Source organism: Thunnus albacares, chromosome 8 (genome assembly GCF_914725855.1).
Source record: "Thunnus albacares chromosome 8, fThuAlb1.1, whole genome shotgun sequence".
Taxonomy (NCBI): domain Eukaryota; kingdom Metazoa; phylum Chordata; class Actinopteri; order Scombriformes; family Scombridae; genus Thunnus; species Thunnus albacares.
In genome coordinates this window covers 6896703-6915755 of record NC_058113.1, presented here as the reverse complement: position 1 = coordinate 6915755, position 19053 = coordinate 6896703, and the positions used below count along the sequence as shown (strand labels likewise).

Here is a 19053-nt window from a genome sequence, read left to right as displayed (position 1 = left end):
ATTGTGATTCCTCACAATAGTTATGTCTCAAAAAAAGGAAAAGAAAGGATCAAACAACTTTGCAATAACTACTGTATATCCCCCCACCCCACCTCTACGATCCCAACATCCCAAAGTAAGAAAGAGAAAAAGGGGCGAACAGGAGAAAGAAAAAAAAGGCTTAATGTTCAATTTATGATACAGTCACCTTTGTGGATTAAGCTCATGTGCAAGTATTTGATAGCTCCATTTATCAGACAAAAATGATTTCATTTTAGGATCAAATGTCTTGGACAGAGGAAGGTATTGGCACTGATCTCACACTCTGGATCTGTATTGGATCTGATTCATTAATTGGATTGGGTATCGCCACAGATGACAGATCCACAGTAGATATAATTTCTCTCAGTTACATGTTCTTCAGTGACACAGCAATCCCTGGTCTCATGCTATCTTACATAAAATGATCACAAAGAGCTCCAAGTACAGAGGTATAGATTTTTTCTTAATTGAGGTATCTGAATCAGTAGGAGAGAAAAAATAAATCATAAAAAAATCATAAAATAAAAAAAATGCATCTCTAGGCAGGATCATTAACATAACACATTGTGAAAAGGGCAAGGAATGAAGAGGTATTACACAGTCGCTCTCTTTCTTTTAACAGAAAGTAACTTATGTTGCTCACTTGTTTGACTAACTGACCTTCCCATGGATATATTTCCTTCTACGTTCAAACAACATCATACAAACCTTTAGCTAACTGGCTATAGGCTAAGTCTAAACCCATATGAATGAATGAATAAATGAATGAAAAAAGTGGTCATTGTCATTTGCGGGTTTCATTTTCAAAAACTGTGGTTGTTTGGCTCCATTAAAGTTTAAGTGGATTGCTGAAGATATTTTTTGTGTCCATCCAGAAGAACTCTATACTGCTATAAACTTAAAGTAATTATTTTCCTACTCCTTTCACAGATATTTTACAGCTTTTATCAGGTGTGCTGTAGTTTGAATGTCTTAAGGTGTTAATTATACTCATTAGTGGCATACAACTTTGCAATTCTGAATAAAATACTTAATTTTATAACAAAAGCACAATCCAGTCTCACATACTGTCCAAATTCAGCCTCATATTACCCTTCGTTTACTTCTGCTTTTGTCTGAAAAGACACAGATGACTGGGAAATGATGAATGACTGTGGTTTGAGGTGACAGAAGAGTTCCTGTTTCTGCTGTATTTAAGGAGACTGCAGACTACATGCATCAGAATAGATGCCGAGCTCTACACAGCAGGTCCGTACTTTGTGATTTCATTAAATTGTAGCTGATCTATGGAGTATTCTGATTTCTGATATTCAACATGTATATTTTCTGACTTAAATTTTGACACAAAAGTTACTCCGTATGCCATTCAGTATTATTGACCATTCTTTTTTTTTCTATTATCTGTTCATCCAACCTCCTCTTTCTTTCCAATACGACTTTTGCTCTCTAGTGTTGGGTTATCCAACATTTTCTCCTTCAATATCCAGGATGCTACTCTCATGGATTGTGATAAAACAGAGCCTGGAGGATATTGGGTCTCTGGCTGTAGATGTTTTCACCACTGGTAAAAGGGATGGCTTCAAGAAAACCACCATCTTCCTCCTCACCTGTTGCTTTTCCAGCTTCCTCATCAGCTCCCTGCTCTTCCTGTACCTCCTCTACACTCTGGACTATGAGACAGCGGCGGCTGGGGGGATCGCTGGCTGCTTTGGGACTCTGCTGACTGTTGCCCTCTTCCTGTCAAAGAGAGTACGATGCTTGGGGACTCTATTTGTTATCTCCATCTTCATGAAGAAGAGCCGGAATCTACTCCTGACCACCGGAACCAGTTTGGTGGTTCTTCGAAATATCCGCAACACTTTGGAGAACCTCACAGGCCTGGTTAGGAGCATGATTTGCAACCTGAAGGCCAAGAAAGCATCGATAACTGCTCCTTTCAGTAACTACATTAAGATGTTGAAATGGCTGGGTAACATACTCAAAGGGATTACAGATCTGGGGGTTGTGAACCTTGACTCCCAGCTCAAGGTTTCACTCAAAGTGGAATCGGAAGAATTCAAGGAGAAACTCACTGAGGCAGAGCAAAAGCTGAATGAAACTGTAAAATATGCACAGGCCATTATGAATACAGTGTCCTCTGTGACTGACCGGATGTTTCCTGCCATCAGCTTCCTTATACTCATGATGTTTATAGCCTTACACATAAAAAGATACTGCAATGACATGAAACACCAAAATAGCTTCATCAGCAGCAAGTTCATTCATTTTGACGAGAAGCAGAAGGTGGAAGGGAAGCCACACGTCCTTCCCCTCACACCAAAGGAGGAGAAGCTTTACATCTCTATCCCCTCCGCCCGTCCCACCACACGAGAGGGGAAAGCTGTGCTGAAATTTGGTATTCCGGTTGTCTCTCATTTCGTAGCTTGGGTCATATTTATAACCGTGGATGCCTTACTGTACTATTTTGTTGATATCGTAACAACAAAATTATCAGAGATGGAACCATTTCATGTCCCTTTGCTACTGAGCATCAAAGTAAGTATGTTTGTTAAAGTATTTTAAGACCCACTGATATGTTACTGAATGTATTTCTGTCAGACACCCACTGAATATTCATTCATTGATCTTTGCAGGGGATTGCAACTTTAATTGGTATACAATTTAGCGAGGAAAGCCATGAGAAAGACTTTTCCTACTCTGTGACCCTGTTTGAGAAGAAGTGTCTTCCTAAACCTAAGCTGCTGCTCTATAACTCTGTGATTCCACTGGCTGCCATCCTGCTCACTCTGCTCATTATGGCCCTGGTGGCTGCCAAAGCAGCCCAGCTCAGGCTGTTGGTGTGTGAGCAGTTCTTTGCCGCCACTGCAGAGCAGAGGGTGGAGTACCTGCATGCCAAAATCCTGAGGAAGAGATTAAAAAGGAGGAAGGAGAAAACCAATAACAGCATCTTTACAACACTAATCATTAAGGTTTGCATTACAGTAATTAGTAAAGTGAATGATGAATGCATTATGGTTATAAAACGCTGAAACGTTGTCTTTATTCAATAGTTTTTCTTGCCTTCTCTCATCAGCCACATTTCTGGTGCCCGCTGCTTTTCCCATCCAAAGAGGATCGACAGAGTATCGTGTGAGGAAATCATTCCAACTGCTACGCTAGCAGTGTGGCACTATCCAGACTGAAATATCTCAACAACTATTGGATGGAGACATTCATGGTTCCTGGTGGATGAGGTTCCCAGTGGATGAACCCTTCTGACTTTGGTGATCCCCTGACTTTTCTTCTGGTGCCATCATGAGGTTGACAGTTTTGGTTTATGGCGAAATGTCTTGTCAACTACTGGATGGACTGCCATAAAAATGGTGCAGATATCCACGGTGGGATGGGATGAATCCTAATGACTTTGGTGATCCCTGATTATTCCTTAGGCACCACTATGAGGTTGATTTATGGTTTTGAATGAAATGTCTCACAACTATCAGATGAATTGCTATAGAAATTGGCACACACATTCATGTGACCTCCAGATTGACTCATGATAACTTTGATGGTCCTCTGACTTTTCCTCTAGCGCCATCATCAGGTCAAAATTTGAACTATTTTGGTTTATGACCAAATACCTGCAAAAACTAATAACATTCCTATCAGCCTCAGCTGGTTTAAGTTCTAACAAGCAAATGTTACCATCCTAACATGCTAAGTAAGATGGTTAACACGACAAACGGTATGTACACTGAACTTCAGCGTGTTAGCATTGTCCTTGTGAGCCTCAGCATACTGATGTTAGCATCATAGCTGTGCCTATACAGCCTCACAGAGCTGCTAGCATGCTAGCTGCTAGTTTTTCTACTGCATTGACTAGTTCAACAATAAATACATGCTGCTCAGACTCTGTGCCCTATTACTGTTTTTGTCCATAATCCTTCCTGCATGCTTTAGTAGTTCATTAAGTTATATCATTTTACATAACAGGTCAATCTGTCGATTGGCAGTAATGGTAACCATGGAGAATGGTTTAGAGAGGAAACACTTTCATGTTGATAACAGCCAACTGCTTAAATACCATCAATTAAGAGGCTGTAATTCAATACAGTTTAGCTTTAATGAGCAATCTGCAACTAGAAATGTCATCTTACTTATTAGAGGTGTTATACATACATATTACATCATGTTCATTACATAACAAGGCAGGTGACAGTATTTTATGATGAATGTACCCAGAACCATCAGAATAATCTGCAAGATAACAAGATGTACTCTGTATTTTGAATGGATGCCACAATTATGCTAACTAAAGGAATAACATTTAAGTCCTATATACCGTATACTCTTATAGAAAATAAACTTGTATCTTTTTTTTTACTTTGTACCTCTAATTTAAGTTTGCAGTTATAAATTGTGTGTGATAGTAGCAGTGAATCATTTTATTTATAAGCACTTTACTGTATTTGTGTAGAATACAGCACCGAACAATCTCCAGTAACCTGAGATACAGAGGCAAGCTTCTGTATATTACCTCCATGTGTAATGCTCCCCTGCAGAGAGTAGAACAGATATTTGCTTACATAATCCAAGACAGATGTCCCCTACATGTGCAGTGAACAGTACTGTCCTCTTTCCACATAAACGCACTGTCACTGCTCATTAACATCTTGCCGGTGTTAATGTATTCACCTAACACAGGGATGACATATCTTTCTTTGTATGTGTGATAAAGAATCCGACAGGCGAGATATGCAGTGGTGAGCGCTCAATGTTAAGTTGGTACATATGACTTCATTTGGTACCACCTTGTAATAAGACACACTTTATGATGCATTTATAAGTTGTAGCTTTATTGATGGTTAAAAAATGATTCACTGATGCTTTACAGATCATTAATACGCCATTAGTAAGAACTTAATAAGTTTGTCATTAATAAGTTTGTCCCCCACCTTGATAGATTATTGTAAAAATGTAAAATCAAAAAATAAAAGTAAGTAATTTATTGATGACTTACTAAAAAAACTGTAAACTTGAGGCCTTGTTACAAAAGACAGCCTGGAAACCCAAATACTGTGTGAGCTTATAACTAGTCTATGAAGTATTACCAAATGATTTATTAACCAAAATGAAGATATTAGTTTAAATTCAAAACATTTTGGGGCCTTATCAGAAAGTGGTAGCCTTTTTAAAGCCTCTGGTCCTGTTTTTCTTTCTTCCTGCACATTACTTGTTCTCATTTTAGTTCCTCCACCTCAGTATTCCATGAGCTGGTTTTGCTTCTACATATTTGTCCTCCAATTATGATCTAGAAGAAGAAGACTGTTCTTAATCCAGTATAGTACATTTCCTCATTCTCAAAGTCAACTGTACAATCCCATACCGCTGGTGCCACACCATCCCTTCCACTGTCATAGACAAGAAGAAGGAAGTGGTAAAGCTCAAGGATGAGTAGGCCTTCTGTGACTCACACGCTGCCACTGACCCGTGTGGCAACCTGATAAGCTCACATTATGTCTACACTGGCCCCGTGGCCATAATACCACGCCAGCATTTCAGCCCAATAGGAAGCTGCCACATGATGCTCGGTGACAGCCACAGACCTTTTTACCATGGGAAGGAATGAATGCAGTCCATAAATGGGCATAGATGGAGTGAATATGATAATGTACAATCCTGCTGATTATGCAAATGCAGAGTCAATCTGGGTCAACAAAGTAAATCTTAATACTTTCACGCATGTCAGTGCTTTTTAGTGAATATTTCATCAAAGGGAAGGATGCTTTTGGGTAAGAAAAATCAGAGCTGTTGCCAATGGCAACAAACATTTAGGAAAAAAATGAGGGTACAGTTCGGCTCAGATACAGTAGAATCAGGCACATTCACAACTAAAGCATGGTTTTTTTTTTAAATGATTTTTACAATACAATTAATACACTAGCATACACAAATATAAAAGTGGTAAAAGATCCTCTTTTCTCATCACAATTTCTTTTTTTTTTGCTATGAAATCATGCATAAGCCTTTTTTCATTTCTTACGGTGAATTACTTGATTGCATAATGTATGTGAGAGCAGCAGAGTGGGTTCTGCTGACCTGTGTACTGAGCAGAGCTGACCTGGAAACCTCACTGAGTTGAACAAATACACATCTGCTAACAGAACATTGATCTCACTGTTGATCAGAGTTGATCTAAAGACCAACACCCCCCTTCTTTACTGCACACACTGATTTAAATGACTACATAATAAATGTACGACTTGCAGAACAGGCACATGTAAAAAAAAAAAAAAAAGTAGAAACCACTCTTGATGTGTGTGTTAAAAACTACACAGTTGTTTAGGCTTTGTTAGCTTCTGGATGTACTGTTGCCACGCAGCTGGAGATCCAAAGTGCCTTTCATGTTCTAGATCAGTTGTTCATATAGTAATAACTTTTCCTTCATAGGGCTTTCTGATCACAGCTGCTGGTTTCCCCACCTGCAGGCCAAATACAAAGCAAAAAGAAGTGAACTTTGTGTACAGTACCTCATCAGGATCTGGTTGCTTCAAATTGAACATAAATCTGAATTTCATTCTTCTGAAAGATGCTTTACAGCTAATCAGCCTTTCTATGGTCTCTACTTTTCATTTGTGAGACTCACTTTATAAATGAAAAATGATGAATAAGCATTATTATTAAATATATTTAATCCTGACTATAGTTGGGCTGTGTCAAAATCACGTCCTCATTGATTCATTCAGTATTCCCTTAAAGGAATAGTTCAACAATTTGGGAAATTGCTTTCTTGCCGAGAGTTAGATAAGAAGATCAATACCACTCTTGTGTCTGTACGCTAAATATGAATATGAAGCTACAGCCAGTAACAACTTAGCTTAGTTTAGCATAAGGGTGCAAACCGGGGGAACAGCTAGCATGACTTTGTCTGAAGGTAAAAAAACCCCACAGCTACCAACACCTCTAAAGCTCATTAATTATTGTTTGTTTAATTCATTCTGAAACCACAGTGTAAGTTGTGGTTTACGGGGGGCACTTACACTTATCATCCTCTAAGTTGATATGGTGAACTTGTTAGCAACCAGTTAGCCAGCAGACATGTAGCAACAGTATTCATTTGATAATGTTTATGGTCACCTCTCCTTTTAGCTCTGTGTAGTCTCCATTAACTCCTGAAGGAAATATCTTTAGCTGCTATCACATGCTCCACTATGTTCACCAACTAGTCACTCACTGTGTCTGTTTTCTGTATTGGGCAGGTAGCATACAGTGAGTTTTTAGAACCTTTTTGCTAAAGAAACCAAACTGCCTGCTGCTGCCAAAAATGAGAATGTTGAGAGTGAACTATAAACAGTAAAGTTGTGGACAGGAAATAGTGGGCTGAAAGACACTATAAAGCCCTGCAGAGCTGAGAGAAAGTACATACTCACAAGAATTCAGTAAGGGTTGTCACTACAAATGACACCTTTCACATTACATGTCATATGATCCACTGTAGTCATTAAATATTGATTATAGCAGCTTAAATAAATACTCTATATCAAAGCTGAAACATTGCATTGTAGTATTTTTTCAGAACTTATAAGTACTGTATGCTATGGATTTTACATATTGCTTCTATTGTGTAACAATTTCAACACTTAACACATTCAAATACAATGGAGGAGAGCTAATTTCTTGCACCAAGTAGCAAACAGGAAGTGATTTCTGACAACCTTGGATCATTTGGTTTACGGAGACCGGTGTTGAGGGTTACATGTTACTGACTGAGGTGTTGTCTTCTAGACATGAAACTTGTGGAGATTGACTGACCTGCTCCCTCTGGTGGATTCGTTTATAAACGAATTCAGAAAAGGGTTTTCTGTGGACGAATTTGCCATGGCCCGGCGTCGCCTTCAGCCGCCCATCCTCATAGACCACTTTGCCCCTGGAGATGGTGACCACGGGGACACCGTGGCACTCCATGCCCTCGAAGATGTTGTAGTCCACAGCCTGGTGGTGCGTCTTGGCTGATATTTTCCTATCAAGACACACAGATGCAACTACATTGCTAACGGCTATAGCAAGGATTTAGAACTCGATTTCTTGATCAGATGCAGCCCTTGTGATAGCTGAGGTAATCACCACATGCTTTCTATATACAAAGCTAAAAAAAACAAAAACATAAAGCTATTGTGAGACCTTAATGCATTCCATTCTCATCTGAAACTGATTGAATCAGGCCAAAATGTACTCATACGCAGCATCAAGTTACCGCAGCTCACTTGCATCAACAAGAAATATAATGTATTATTTACAATTATTGCTCATGTGATGCTCCTCTCACTAAAAAGCTTACTAAGCACATAACCTGAGCTTCTTTCAGTCAATAAAAAGGCACCTCAACATTTTCAGTGCTGCTTATTGCATTATTGTGGCAGCTATCCAAATGCTGCTGCATGAGCTCTGCCATATAATATTGTAGCACAGCCAGAATACTGATATAACAAAACCGTCTGTGCAGGCTGGAGCGGTATGTAGAATGTGAATGAGTTTTAGAGAAAAGACACAAGACTTTCACCCCAAGAAATGTGGTGTCTGTTTACAGCTTGACTGCAATGGTGTTTATTTGCAGAAATGATTTAAATAATTGAAATTATTTATCTACAGCTGTCACAGGAAATGTGTCTATGGCAGGAATAGTTTCAATCTGAATTTATGTCCCTGGATTCAACGTGATGTACATGAAGAAATCCATCATAAAAGCAGCATACACTGTATGCACCAAATCCACCAACAGTAGTTCTAGTAGTCCAGAATGCGAGGCAGTGATGGATTGACAATGAGGGGTGACTTGCACTTTTTATCAGCTGGAAAAACAACAAGTGATTGTCTTGCTTTGGTATGGTTTCTCTCCAGCCACATAACCAGTGGTGGAATGTAACTGACACTTGCAAGTGCTTGTACTTTATTTGAGTATTTTTATGCTTCTTTATATCTCTGCTTCACTGTGTTTCAGAGGGAAATACTTTTTTCCCATGCAAGCGACACGGTTCTAGGGATGGCACTTTCGGTTGATTCACACCGATCCACACCACATATCTTTACAACTATTGAATGGATTTCCATAAAGTTTGGTAAAATATTCATGGTTCACAGTTGAAAAATCCTAGTGATGTTGGTGATCCCCTGACTTTTCCTCTAGCGCCACCATAAGGTTGACATTTGTGGTTTGGAGTAAAATATCTGTTAAGAATTGGATGTATTGCCGTGAAATTTGGTCCAGACCTTCATGTCTCCCTCAGGATGAAGTACAATAAAGTTGGCGCTCCCTTAACATTTCATCTTGTGGCTTCCTTAGGTCAAAATGTAACTTTAGCCAATGGTTTTGGTTTATGATACCTGCAAAACTAATGACACACCCATCAGCCTAAGTTGCACTTTATGTTTAGTGCCAATTAGCACATGTTAACACGCTAACATTAGTTGATTAATGTTTATTGTTTATAGTTTATTTTACATTTTATCCCAGCTCCTACCTTAACAGTTGATAATCTTCCCGCAGTCCACACATTATAAATGTCAGAGTAAATATTAGTAAAAAGATAATAAAAAGAAGTTGCACCAGCTGATACAAGTGCAACATGAGCAAAATCAATAGCACACAATCTTCAACAATATCAATAAATAGTTAAAATTACCAGTTATGAACAAAATCAATGCAAAGAATGCACCAAACACAAAAAAGCACAGACATACAACATCAGATAGCAAGATGTGTATTTTCAGTCATATAGTCTGCTTTACAGACACAGGAATAGAGCTGCCTAAAGCCATAATCTCTGGTGGCCAATTAAAGTCGATCTTTGCTTTGTTTTTATGTTTATTTCTCTATCACCTACAAATCACTTGAGCATCTACTTTTACTGTATGCTACTGGAGACTCATTGGTTGTATTTCTACTCCTCGTTTAAACTGGCCAGATGGGACAATGTATTCAGATGCCTCATTGTGTGTTATCATGTCAAACATGTCAAAACAAATAAAAAAATTAATCACAAAAAAAGTCTGCCTTAGGTACATCTGCAATTGTTTCTTAAGTGTACACACTTCTTTATTCTCTGCTCTTTGCATAAGGTGTACAGTTTACTTTTCACTTTTGGAATATTTTCAATTCAGAACTTTTTGAAGTATTTTAATATTGTTGTATTGCCACTTTTACTTAAATAAAGAGTCTGTGTACTTCTTTCACCACTGCATATAACTCTTATCTTAATGCAGTTTCAAGCACATTCTCATTAAGGGGTTGAAAGACTTTCTGGAAAATGTAGATAATCTCATGTCAATTCCAACATTTCATAATAAAATGATCAAATGCCATGCACGGTACAGATTGATGATGTCTAACAAATGAATCATATCTGAATGAAAACACTAAATCAGCAGGGAACAGGGAAATAAGTCTGACTCAGCCAGTTCCATGAAATGCATTGAATGCCCCCCGCCCCATTTCACACATGCAAATTTCCTGTAGATTTTTAAAGTCAGACACCATGCCTAGTGTGCACTGACAAAAACAAGATGTTTCCTCATTATTCAAGTGGCCTAATTATGAGACACAAGGCAATTGACTGAGCTTCCTAGGCGTTTCTGGTTATGCAACTGTTTGTGGCCCCTGGTCCCGGATGTTATGAAGCGACACTCGCGCTGAGGGCAATTAATTACGCTGTTTCACAGATGAATTCACGGCTGCAGCAATCAAACATGAGGCGCTCTCATGCTTGAAAGGCATTATAACATCTGTAGACATGCACACATGGTAAAGACAGAACACAGACAACAAACACACAGGTGATTTCCAAGGATGCTGATAAGATCAAACTACTGCACACTACCCAGTAGTAATAACTGTGAAGGTCTCAGGCCTTTCCACTGTTACCAGTGAATTCATTTACAGCAAATTACACCAGGGTGTAATGTGTTCTTCTCCAATTCACATCAGCGGTTAGTGAGTTCCCTGAGGGGCTCAGCCCAGATTCTCTAGCAAACAGAGCAATGCAGTGCCATTCTGGGTTATATAAGCTGAATGTGCTACAGTACACAACCTACTGGAATGCAAACTGTCCTCTGTGCCTAGATGTTTTCATGTGCTCCACAGAACAGCATACTGTCCATAGCTGTGACTTTGTTAGAATAATAAGAAAATGGGAAGAAACAATCACATAATCAGTTCTTATATATAGCCAATAATATTCTGAGCTGGTTACTGAAAAAAGCCTTAATACTGTGTGTTCTGTACTATGAAAATTGGTTTAGCTCCCACATGAAACAGTCATCATTCTTCTTCTCTAGATCCTCACTATGACCCATCAGCAGTGTCCCACTGATGCTGTGTGCATCAAGCTTATGTAAGTGTATTAAAATCCTTCCTAAGAAACAACCACATATGGAATATAATTAATCATTCAAACACTCTTTTTTGACTGTGATTCATATGGAAATTATGTTGCTTTAATTTGCATCTATAGATAAGTGATGACATACCCCTGACTTCTGGATAGAGCACAGACGTAAGCAGCTTACGTGGCAGGTTAGTGCGTGTTGAGGTGGCACAAGATGAAAGATACACCACTTCTCTTTTTGTCGCCTGTACCTGTAGCCTACATACTTTACTGCTAAACTTTAATAATAACCTTATCTTATTTAACCACATGCTTGACAGCCTGAAGACACGCTTTCAAGTTTGCCCAATGTTTCAGCAGCACCATCTGCAGTTGAAGCTGCTGATAGCAGTGGTAGAAATGTCTGACTTAAGACTCAGAGATAAGAGAGTGTTAAAATAAGAGTCAGTGTGCATTCAGAGTGTGCATAACTGTACACGCACACTATCTAAGTGCTTTTTTTTTTTATTGCTGTATTTCAAAAGCTTTCTCCCGTACTGCTGAATGGCTGGAGTCAGGTCCTCACCTTGTCAACTTGGGGTCCCATATAACCACATCAGCATCCGAGTTCTTGGCGATACGGCCTTTCTGCGGGTAGAAGTTGAAGATTTTTGCTGCGTTGCTGCTGGTGACAGCTACAAATCGATTCTCGTCCATTTTGCCACTGTGCTGAGGGGAGGAAACACACAAAGCAACCAGTTTGAGTAAGGGGCCACAGTGGATGACAACACTGTACAGAATTAGCAGACAAAAGGTCAGTGCTTAACTGTGCGGCAAGCAACTCATTTCTGCCAAAATATCATATAATGTGTGATTTGTAAGCAATGTTGCGCGTAGTAAATCTTTCCAGTGGCCTCGGGGCGGCCGCGCTGAAACACCTCCTCACAACAACGGCAAGAAAATGCAACGTCTGCACTCTGCGGCAAATCTGCAGAGTTTATTGCCTTTTCTGTTTGTGTTGTAGAAAATGACGGATCACGAATGTTCCATTTCAGCTCAAATTAATGTAAGAAACGTAGAATAATTAGTAAATACATTTTTAGCCTGACATCATGATATAATTTCACGTACGCACATGGCCCTGCTAGTAGTCAAAAATGTAGCCTTGTGTACATGCAGATACAGCTGACCCATGAAATGATAAATCCTCACAACAGGAAATTGACAAAGGGGCCTGATCATTTTAACCGATTTTGTGCCTAAATGATGCATATCCTGCTCGAAAAATTGCTCTTGATACACGATGAGTAATCAGCCTTGACTGTGAATCACAGTAAGAAGTATCAAGCTGATGTAAGATACATGAAAATATGGATTTTTTTATGTAAACAGAAGAAATTAGTGCATAGTTATGTTGACATTTGCCATATTTTATGTATCTATTTATTCATCTCACTGCTACCTCATTGCTCACAGGGATAATGACAGGAAGCTACGTGATAGCTGTTAACAGCAGCGACTGCAGTTCACACTCTTTCAGATTTAGTCTCATTGTTGAACAATGTCAGTCAAGTGTGAACATACGAGCATGACATACCACTCCCTTCTCCCAGATGACAGACATCCTGTCCTCCACGCCGTTCACTCCGTTAGGGATCTTGGTGAAGTCGTCTTTTCCGAGGGCCTTCTGGCACACAGAAAAGGTGCAGTTGTCCGTTCCCGTCACACTTAGATCATCACTAGCAGCACATTTGATAAATAAATAAATGAATGAATGACTGAATAGATGCCGGAATGAATACATAAAAAAAACAAATAACAGTCAATTATTGAGTCATCCTTGAGGCTAAGTTAGTGTGGGTTAAAGGACAGGTTGTAGGTTTTTCTCAAGCACTTCTCAGCTCTACCTACTTGGCCAGCAGGTCCATCAGGTACCCAGGGGTGCTGGGGTCAGGTCTGAGGGGGGGACCCATGACAAAGGCAGCAGCATGGGCCCACTCTTTGTGCCAGTAGTGAGTACCATCGGTGCCCAATCCAGCCGCAATGGGTTCCCCGAACACCACTCGCCCTGTTGAGAGATGAAAACACACTTCAACTGAATTAAAATTCTTATGAATTTCTCTTTATATGGTTTCAGAGGCTCCTCCTCCAGAATACTGAATAATTGAACTTTTTAAGCCCACACTCACCATCTCTTCGTGCGTTGGACACCACCTTGGCGGCAGATTTACTCATGACATGGACCACATACAACGGGCAGTTGACTGCATGGGCGATGGTAATGGCTCGCTGGGTGGCCTCGGCCTCCACTTCCTCCGGCCGGCACAGTTCATGGCCCTCGGGCCCCGTGATGCCCAGGGACAGCATCTTCTTGGCCCCCTGTCGAGTCCCAACGGGGACAAGGACAACAAGGTGGGATAAAGGTTAAAGGTGATGGAAGGATAACAGCAGCACAGTGTCTGTCCAAGCACAGACAGCACTGTAAAGAGGGAGTTTGCAATGATTGTGGTTAAATATACCAACAAGACTTATACACAAAAAGTCGAAATTCAAGCTCACCACCTCTAGATACACACTTCCCAGTAACAGCAGTAATCATGAGTTCCCAACAGAAGAGATTCACATACTGTTTTACTTCTTCTTTTTTTTTTTAGCATTTGCTACCCCCTAGTGGTAATTTGTTGCCATGACATTTTAAAACAAGATGGATTGGAAAATACAAAACATAAGAAATACTGTATAGGGCCTTTTCATGGCAGACATTTTGACTGTCATACTGTAGCAGAAAAAGCATGATGGCATTATTAGTGTCCCAGTCAGTGAGCCAGAAATGGAATGAAGCCATAATTCATTTTTTTGAATTAAGTTATTAATTACAATTGTGGCACTTTTCTATCACAGGATCTTGCAAGTGGACACACACAAACATTAAACATTCATCCATAATTGTTTCTGTGGCATGTTTACACAAAGTCATTATTTACCTGCCAAAACCTTCCCTTATAAAAGGGAAGGTTTGTGTGTATGTGTGTGTGTGAGTGGTCCAGGTATTCCTCATGTTGTGGGAACAGAAATCTGTTTACATAGTCATGTTACGGTGACTCGCCTCCCTTATGGGGACAAAAAGCAAGTCCCCTTAATGTCAATCATTCATTTTAGGGTGAAGAGTTGGTTTAAAGTTAATGTTTGTTTAGGGTCATGTTAAGGTTAGGGTAAGGGTGCGTGTGTGTGTATGTATGCGTAATATATTCACTATGTTATATGATTAATTTGAATGGATTTTCTTCTTATTTGAGCATTGTGGATGCATGCTGACAAGAACGACTACCAGTGTCTACTAGTTAAATAAATATTTAAACAATGTTTACCAAATAATTGTCCATATTGCTTGATCTTTAAATAAAAATACAAGGCATAAAAGAACAAACGCAACAACAAAAGATGTTCTTTTCTCTCAGGCAGTGGAATCAAGTTCCCCCTGAGACGATACAGACGATCTACTTGTATTTTCAGATGAGAGTCACTGGCTTCATGATGGAAATCACATACATTATAACAGAAAAACATCACAACATAACGTGCAGGACACTTCTTCCTAATTGCTGGTGTTCATTTATTCACTCCAGTTAAAAGGAGTTAACACTTAAATAATGATCATACCTACCTCTGCAATCAGGTCTCCATTCTCAGCATGCACCTGAGCTATAGCTCCGATCTCTTTACACTGGGAGAAGGCAGCATATAGCTCAGAGTCCTGCAGCATGAACACATCTTTATAGGCCATAAACATCTTGAAGGAATTGACTCCTTTCTCTTTTGCCAGAATCTCCATCTCTTTCTTGACCTGCGAAGTGGAAACGTTTGGAGAAATACATGCAGAGAGAGCTCTGAATCACCTTTATTCTCATATTTCCAAATTTCATATGTGAAATTTGTGCTTTCAACACAATACAATACTCCATTTTGAGATTTTGTAAGTGGTGACATTTCAGGACTAGTTATGTGATGTATCAGTTAACAGTGATCTGCTTGTTCACCTTGTCACTCCACCATGTGACAGCGACATGCAGCGAGTAGTCGCAGCAAACCTTGGGGTCAGCTGTGTTGCGCCAGCAGTCATAGGCCTCCAGGAGAGACTTGCCTTTTTGGGGGATGACAAAGTCCAGGATCATTGTGGTTCCTCCTGCTACAGCAGCCTGGTGAAACACAGATGAGAGTTGAAGATTAACTGAAGATTAACCAAACTGCAGGGTAGAAATGCTAAAAATAGGATTTTTCAAATAATTTCAAGAACTGATTGCGGCTGTGAGCAGGGTCGTCCACTAATCAGAGGGTCGGTGGTTCGATCCAGCACGTCGAAGTGTCCGAAGCGCGATATAAATGCAGTCCATTAACCGTTTGTTATTATTTTTGCATGTTTTCATTGTTAATTTGTAAATAAATGAATCAGTCGATAAATCTTGAAAAAAATAAAATCCTGGGAAATTACTAATTGTTGAGAAACGTCTGGCAAATAAATAGCCAAATTTAAAACTAATGAATAGGCCTAATGGTAACACTTTCCCCGCATTTCTAAGCAGAAGCTTTAATTCAGAGATGTTAAGGGGCTCTGGTAGCCTAACAGCGCCATTGCTCTGAAAGCAAGGCCGCTTGAATTCCATTTCATCTTTCATGTCCATCTGGCGTAATATCAATATGTGTTCACCTTGGTTCCGATGTGGAAGTCATCCACAGCCTTGGTGCCCATGAACGCCAGCTCCATGTGTGTGTGCGTGTCAATGCCGCCAGGGATCACCAGTTTCCCGGTGGCATCAATGACTCGCACTCCCGCAGGGATCTGAAGATTCAGTCCAACATCTACTATTTTCCCATTTTCAATGTAGACATCGCCGATGACGGAGCACTCCTCATTCACAACTTTACCTCCTTTTATCAGGATCCCCCTGGGCTCTGCCATCTTGCTGTGCACAACTGAGAGTTAGAAATTTAAAACAGACAGAATCTGCAGGAATATGTGCAAAATGAAAGTGATTCGTCTGTCCGTGCAGTGGTCCAGATGCTTCACACGTCATCAGCTCCAAAGTTTACGTAATTTGTGCACTTTCACATAAAGGAAACTGCGCATGACTTTCAAACTCTTTCAAGTCAGGGAAACAGCTAGAGGAAGTTGCTCAATGGCGCTTCATGCGGAATGAAAGGGCCCCGTCTCTGACGCTGTATCCAGTTCTCTTACCACAATGCGCCCTTTTCAGTATTTTGAGATGGGATTATAATGAACTCAAATCAGATAATAATCCACTCTCTGCATTGTGTTTGTGCCCTGACCCCTACAAGTACCTTGATGTAAAGTGCACACAGCAAACTACAAACTAGCCTCATCATAAAGCACTGGATCACTAGGCAACTCGAAACATGGCTCCAGGTCTACTGGGTGTCAGTTAGTTTGTGGAATAAACAGATTTATGCAAAAAAACTGAAATATTAAAAGGTTGTAACTCTAACTCTGGACCCCTAAAGGTCCTCATAATTTCCGCTGATATTGTGATTTAGTGGTGCATATTCACCAAGTGCAAATTTGGCATTTGGCGTCAATTCGCCACAAGCCGACTGAAATGCTGTTCCAGGAGCAATAACAATATTATGTGCAAAACACAGAGCAGATAATGAGATACTGTAAAACTATTATCTGTGATAGTTATTTATAACAGATCGTTAAAACATTTTCTGAGATAAACCTTCAAACATTTCAACATGATATCACCTTGTTTACTTTTGTTTTGTCAAATTCTTCACAGGAATTCAGTCAAACACTCAAGAAAATGAAAAGAAAAATGGACCAATAGCTCCCTCTAATAGTGGTAACAAGATTTAGAGTGGATGTTCCAAACTAGTGAGCTAGTACTAAATAAAAACTTGTGAGATGTGAAGTGCAGTGTGTAGAAGGCCCCCAGAGCAGAACTTCCTAATAACATTAATCAGTCAGAAAACTATTGCACTTGGAATTATTCACAAAGAATTATTTTGAAGAATGCTTTTTGTCAGTTAAGGTAAAACTTGTACTTTTTTCTGTTCTTAGAGGTCAATGGCAAATGATCATCACCTGCAACCTGACATAATGACCAAAACACTGGGGTCAGAACTGTTTCTGTTGTCTGAAGTGAAACAGCCCAAAATAGTAAATTTTATACATTAGTTTTATACATTTTTCTTTTATTGAATATTTGTCAGTCATGCAGTCAATTGCTGATAGGATGGAGAAGACAATTGCAGAGAAATTATTTGTCATTGCATGTTCATATTTAGCCCCGTTTATAATGCACCAGATGAATCACAGTGTATCGTACGTAAACTATATTCAGTAGCTATTGTTTTGAGTGCCAAATTTGACTGAAATTCTCTTTTAAACAAGTGCAGGCTCCACAAAAAATAATTATAAAATGTTGGTGTCTGTAAGCCTTTTTCACAGCAGACATTTTGACTTGTCATAGTAGGAAAAGCACATTAATGACGGGTCCATTTTATTCAAGTGTCCCAGTAAGTCATGACAGTGTGACAGTGAGCCAGTATGCATTACCAGCACCCAGAAACTGAAGCAGCTAAATGGAATTCAGTCATCATTCATTTCATTATTTACACCTATGCTTTTCCTACTGTCACATGTCAACATGTCTTCTGTGATTGGTATTAGTTCAAATCTAACAGAGGCAGACAACAAAAAGCTGTGAGGACATATATGAAGATATAAACTATTGGAAGTTTGTAAAAAAAACCCCACTGCTGATCTCAGGTGATGTTACTGTACATGATCAGTGCACCGCTCTGGAAGGACAGAAGAGCAGCAACAGAATGTTTTCAACTGAGTTATTGTGCAAGATGTGCAAACTAAACCTCATATCAGCGCATTGCTTGGCCTGCACTTTGGAATAACCTTTAGTAAAACATGGTGTATCCTAGTCTCTTGAATTGACCTTCACTGGAAGTGATTTTTTTTACTACTTGCTGTCTGAAAAGTTGTTTTATGTCATGCCCTGTGAAAAATGGACCCAATAAAAGAGCCCAAAGACAATTACTTGTAGCCTGTACACATCAAAGTTTACAGGTCTTGAGGAGTACTTCTTCACAGTATGTAAAAAAAGTTGTATAAATCCTTTTGTGGCTCCAGAGGGAGCTGCACAAAATTTGATAAGTTGCCTCAAGTGATATCACTTGAGTCAGCATCGGCTGGGGTTAAAGACTACACGGCTGAAAATGAATAAATCTGAGGGTGTGAAGTTAGAAAGAAGTGAAGTTACCAGACCTCTGTAGAGCCTGTGCCTCATCTGTGCCTCATTCTGCCCAAAGCTACATTAGCCACTAGCATAACACACCTGAATCTCTGATCAAACTGCAGGCAGTCGAGTTGCATTGTGGGTAATGTAGGCACTAGGAAGAGGAATGCATGGATTAAAAAAGACAGTATATCTGGTTCTGCTGCATTGATTTTGATCCATTTTTAAAAACTGTCCATCATAAGTCAAACAATGTCATAGGGGTGTAATGCTAAACAGGTTGAGTACTCTTTTAAAGGTGCATTGTGTAGAATTTAGTGGCATCTACTGGAACAGACTTGGCAGAAATGGAAAATAATATTCATGAGTATATTCTAATTAGTGTATAATCACCTGAAAGTAAGAATCATTGTGTTTTCATGACC

At 39.5% G+C, this 19053-nt stretch overlaps 2 protein-coding genes across 2 annotated transcripts; one reads left to right on the top strand and one right to left on the bottom strand.

Moving 5' to 3' along the window:
* Positions 1-1481: 1481 nt before the first annotated feature.
* On the top strand, positions 1482-5828 carry LOC122987897 (dendritic cell-specific transmembrane protein). The gene is made up of 3 exons (XM_044359936.1): positions 1482-2556; positions 2655-2990; positions 3095-5828. Exons 1-3 carry the CDS (start codon positions 1510-1512, stop codon positions 3152-3154), a joined length of 1443 nt encoding a protein of 480 aa, XP_044215871.1. The 5' UTR covers positions 1482-1509; the 3' UTR covers positions 3155-5828.
* dpys (dihydropyrimidinase) lies at positions 4840-16560 on the bottom strand. Its single transcript, XM_044359935.1, has 9 exons — positions 16066-16560; positions 15398-15556; positions 15025-15204; positions 13550-13739; positions 13272-13428; positions 12958-13099; positions 11947-12089; positions 7813-8020; positions 4840-6482 (listed from the first exon to the last, which is right to left on the bottom strand). The coding sequence occupies exons 1-9, from the start codon at positions 16315-16317 to the stop codon at positions 6423-6425; spliced, it is 1491 nt and encodes a 496-aa protein (XP_044215870.1). The 5' UTR covers positions 16318-16560; the 3' UTR covers positions 4840-6422.
* Between the last annotated feature and the right edge of the window lie 2493 nt (positions 16561-19053).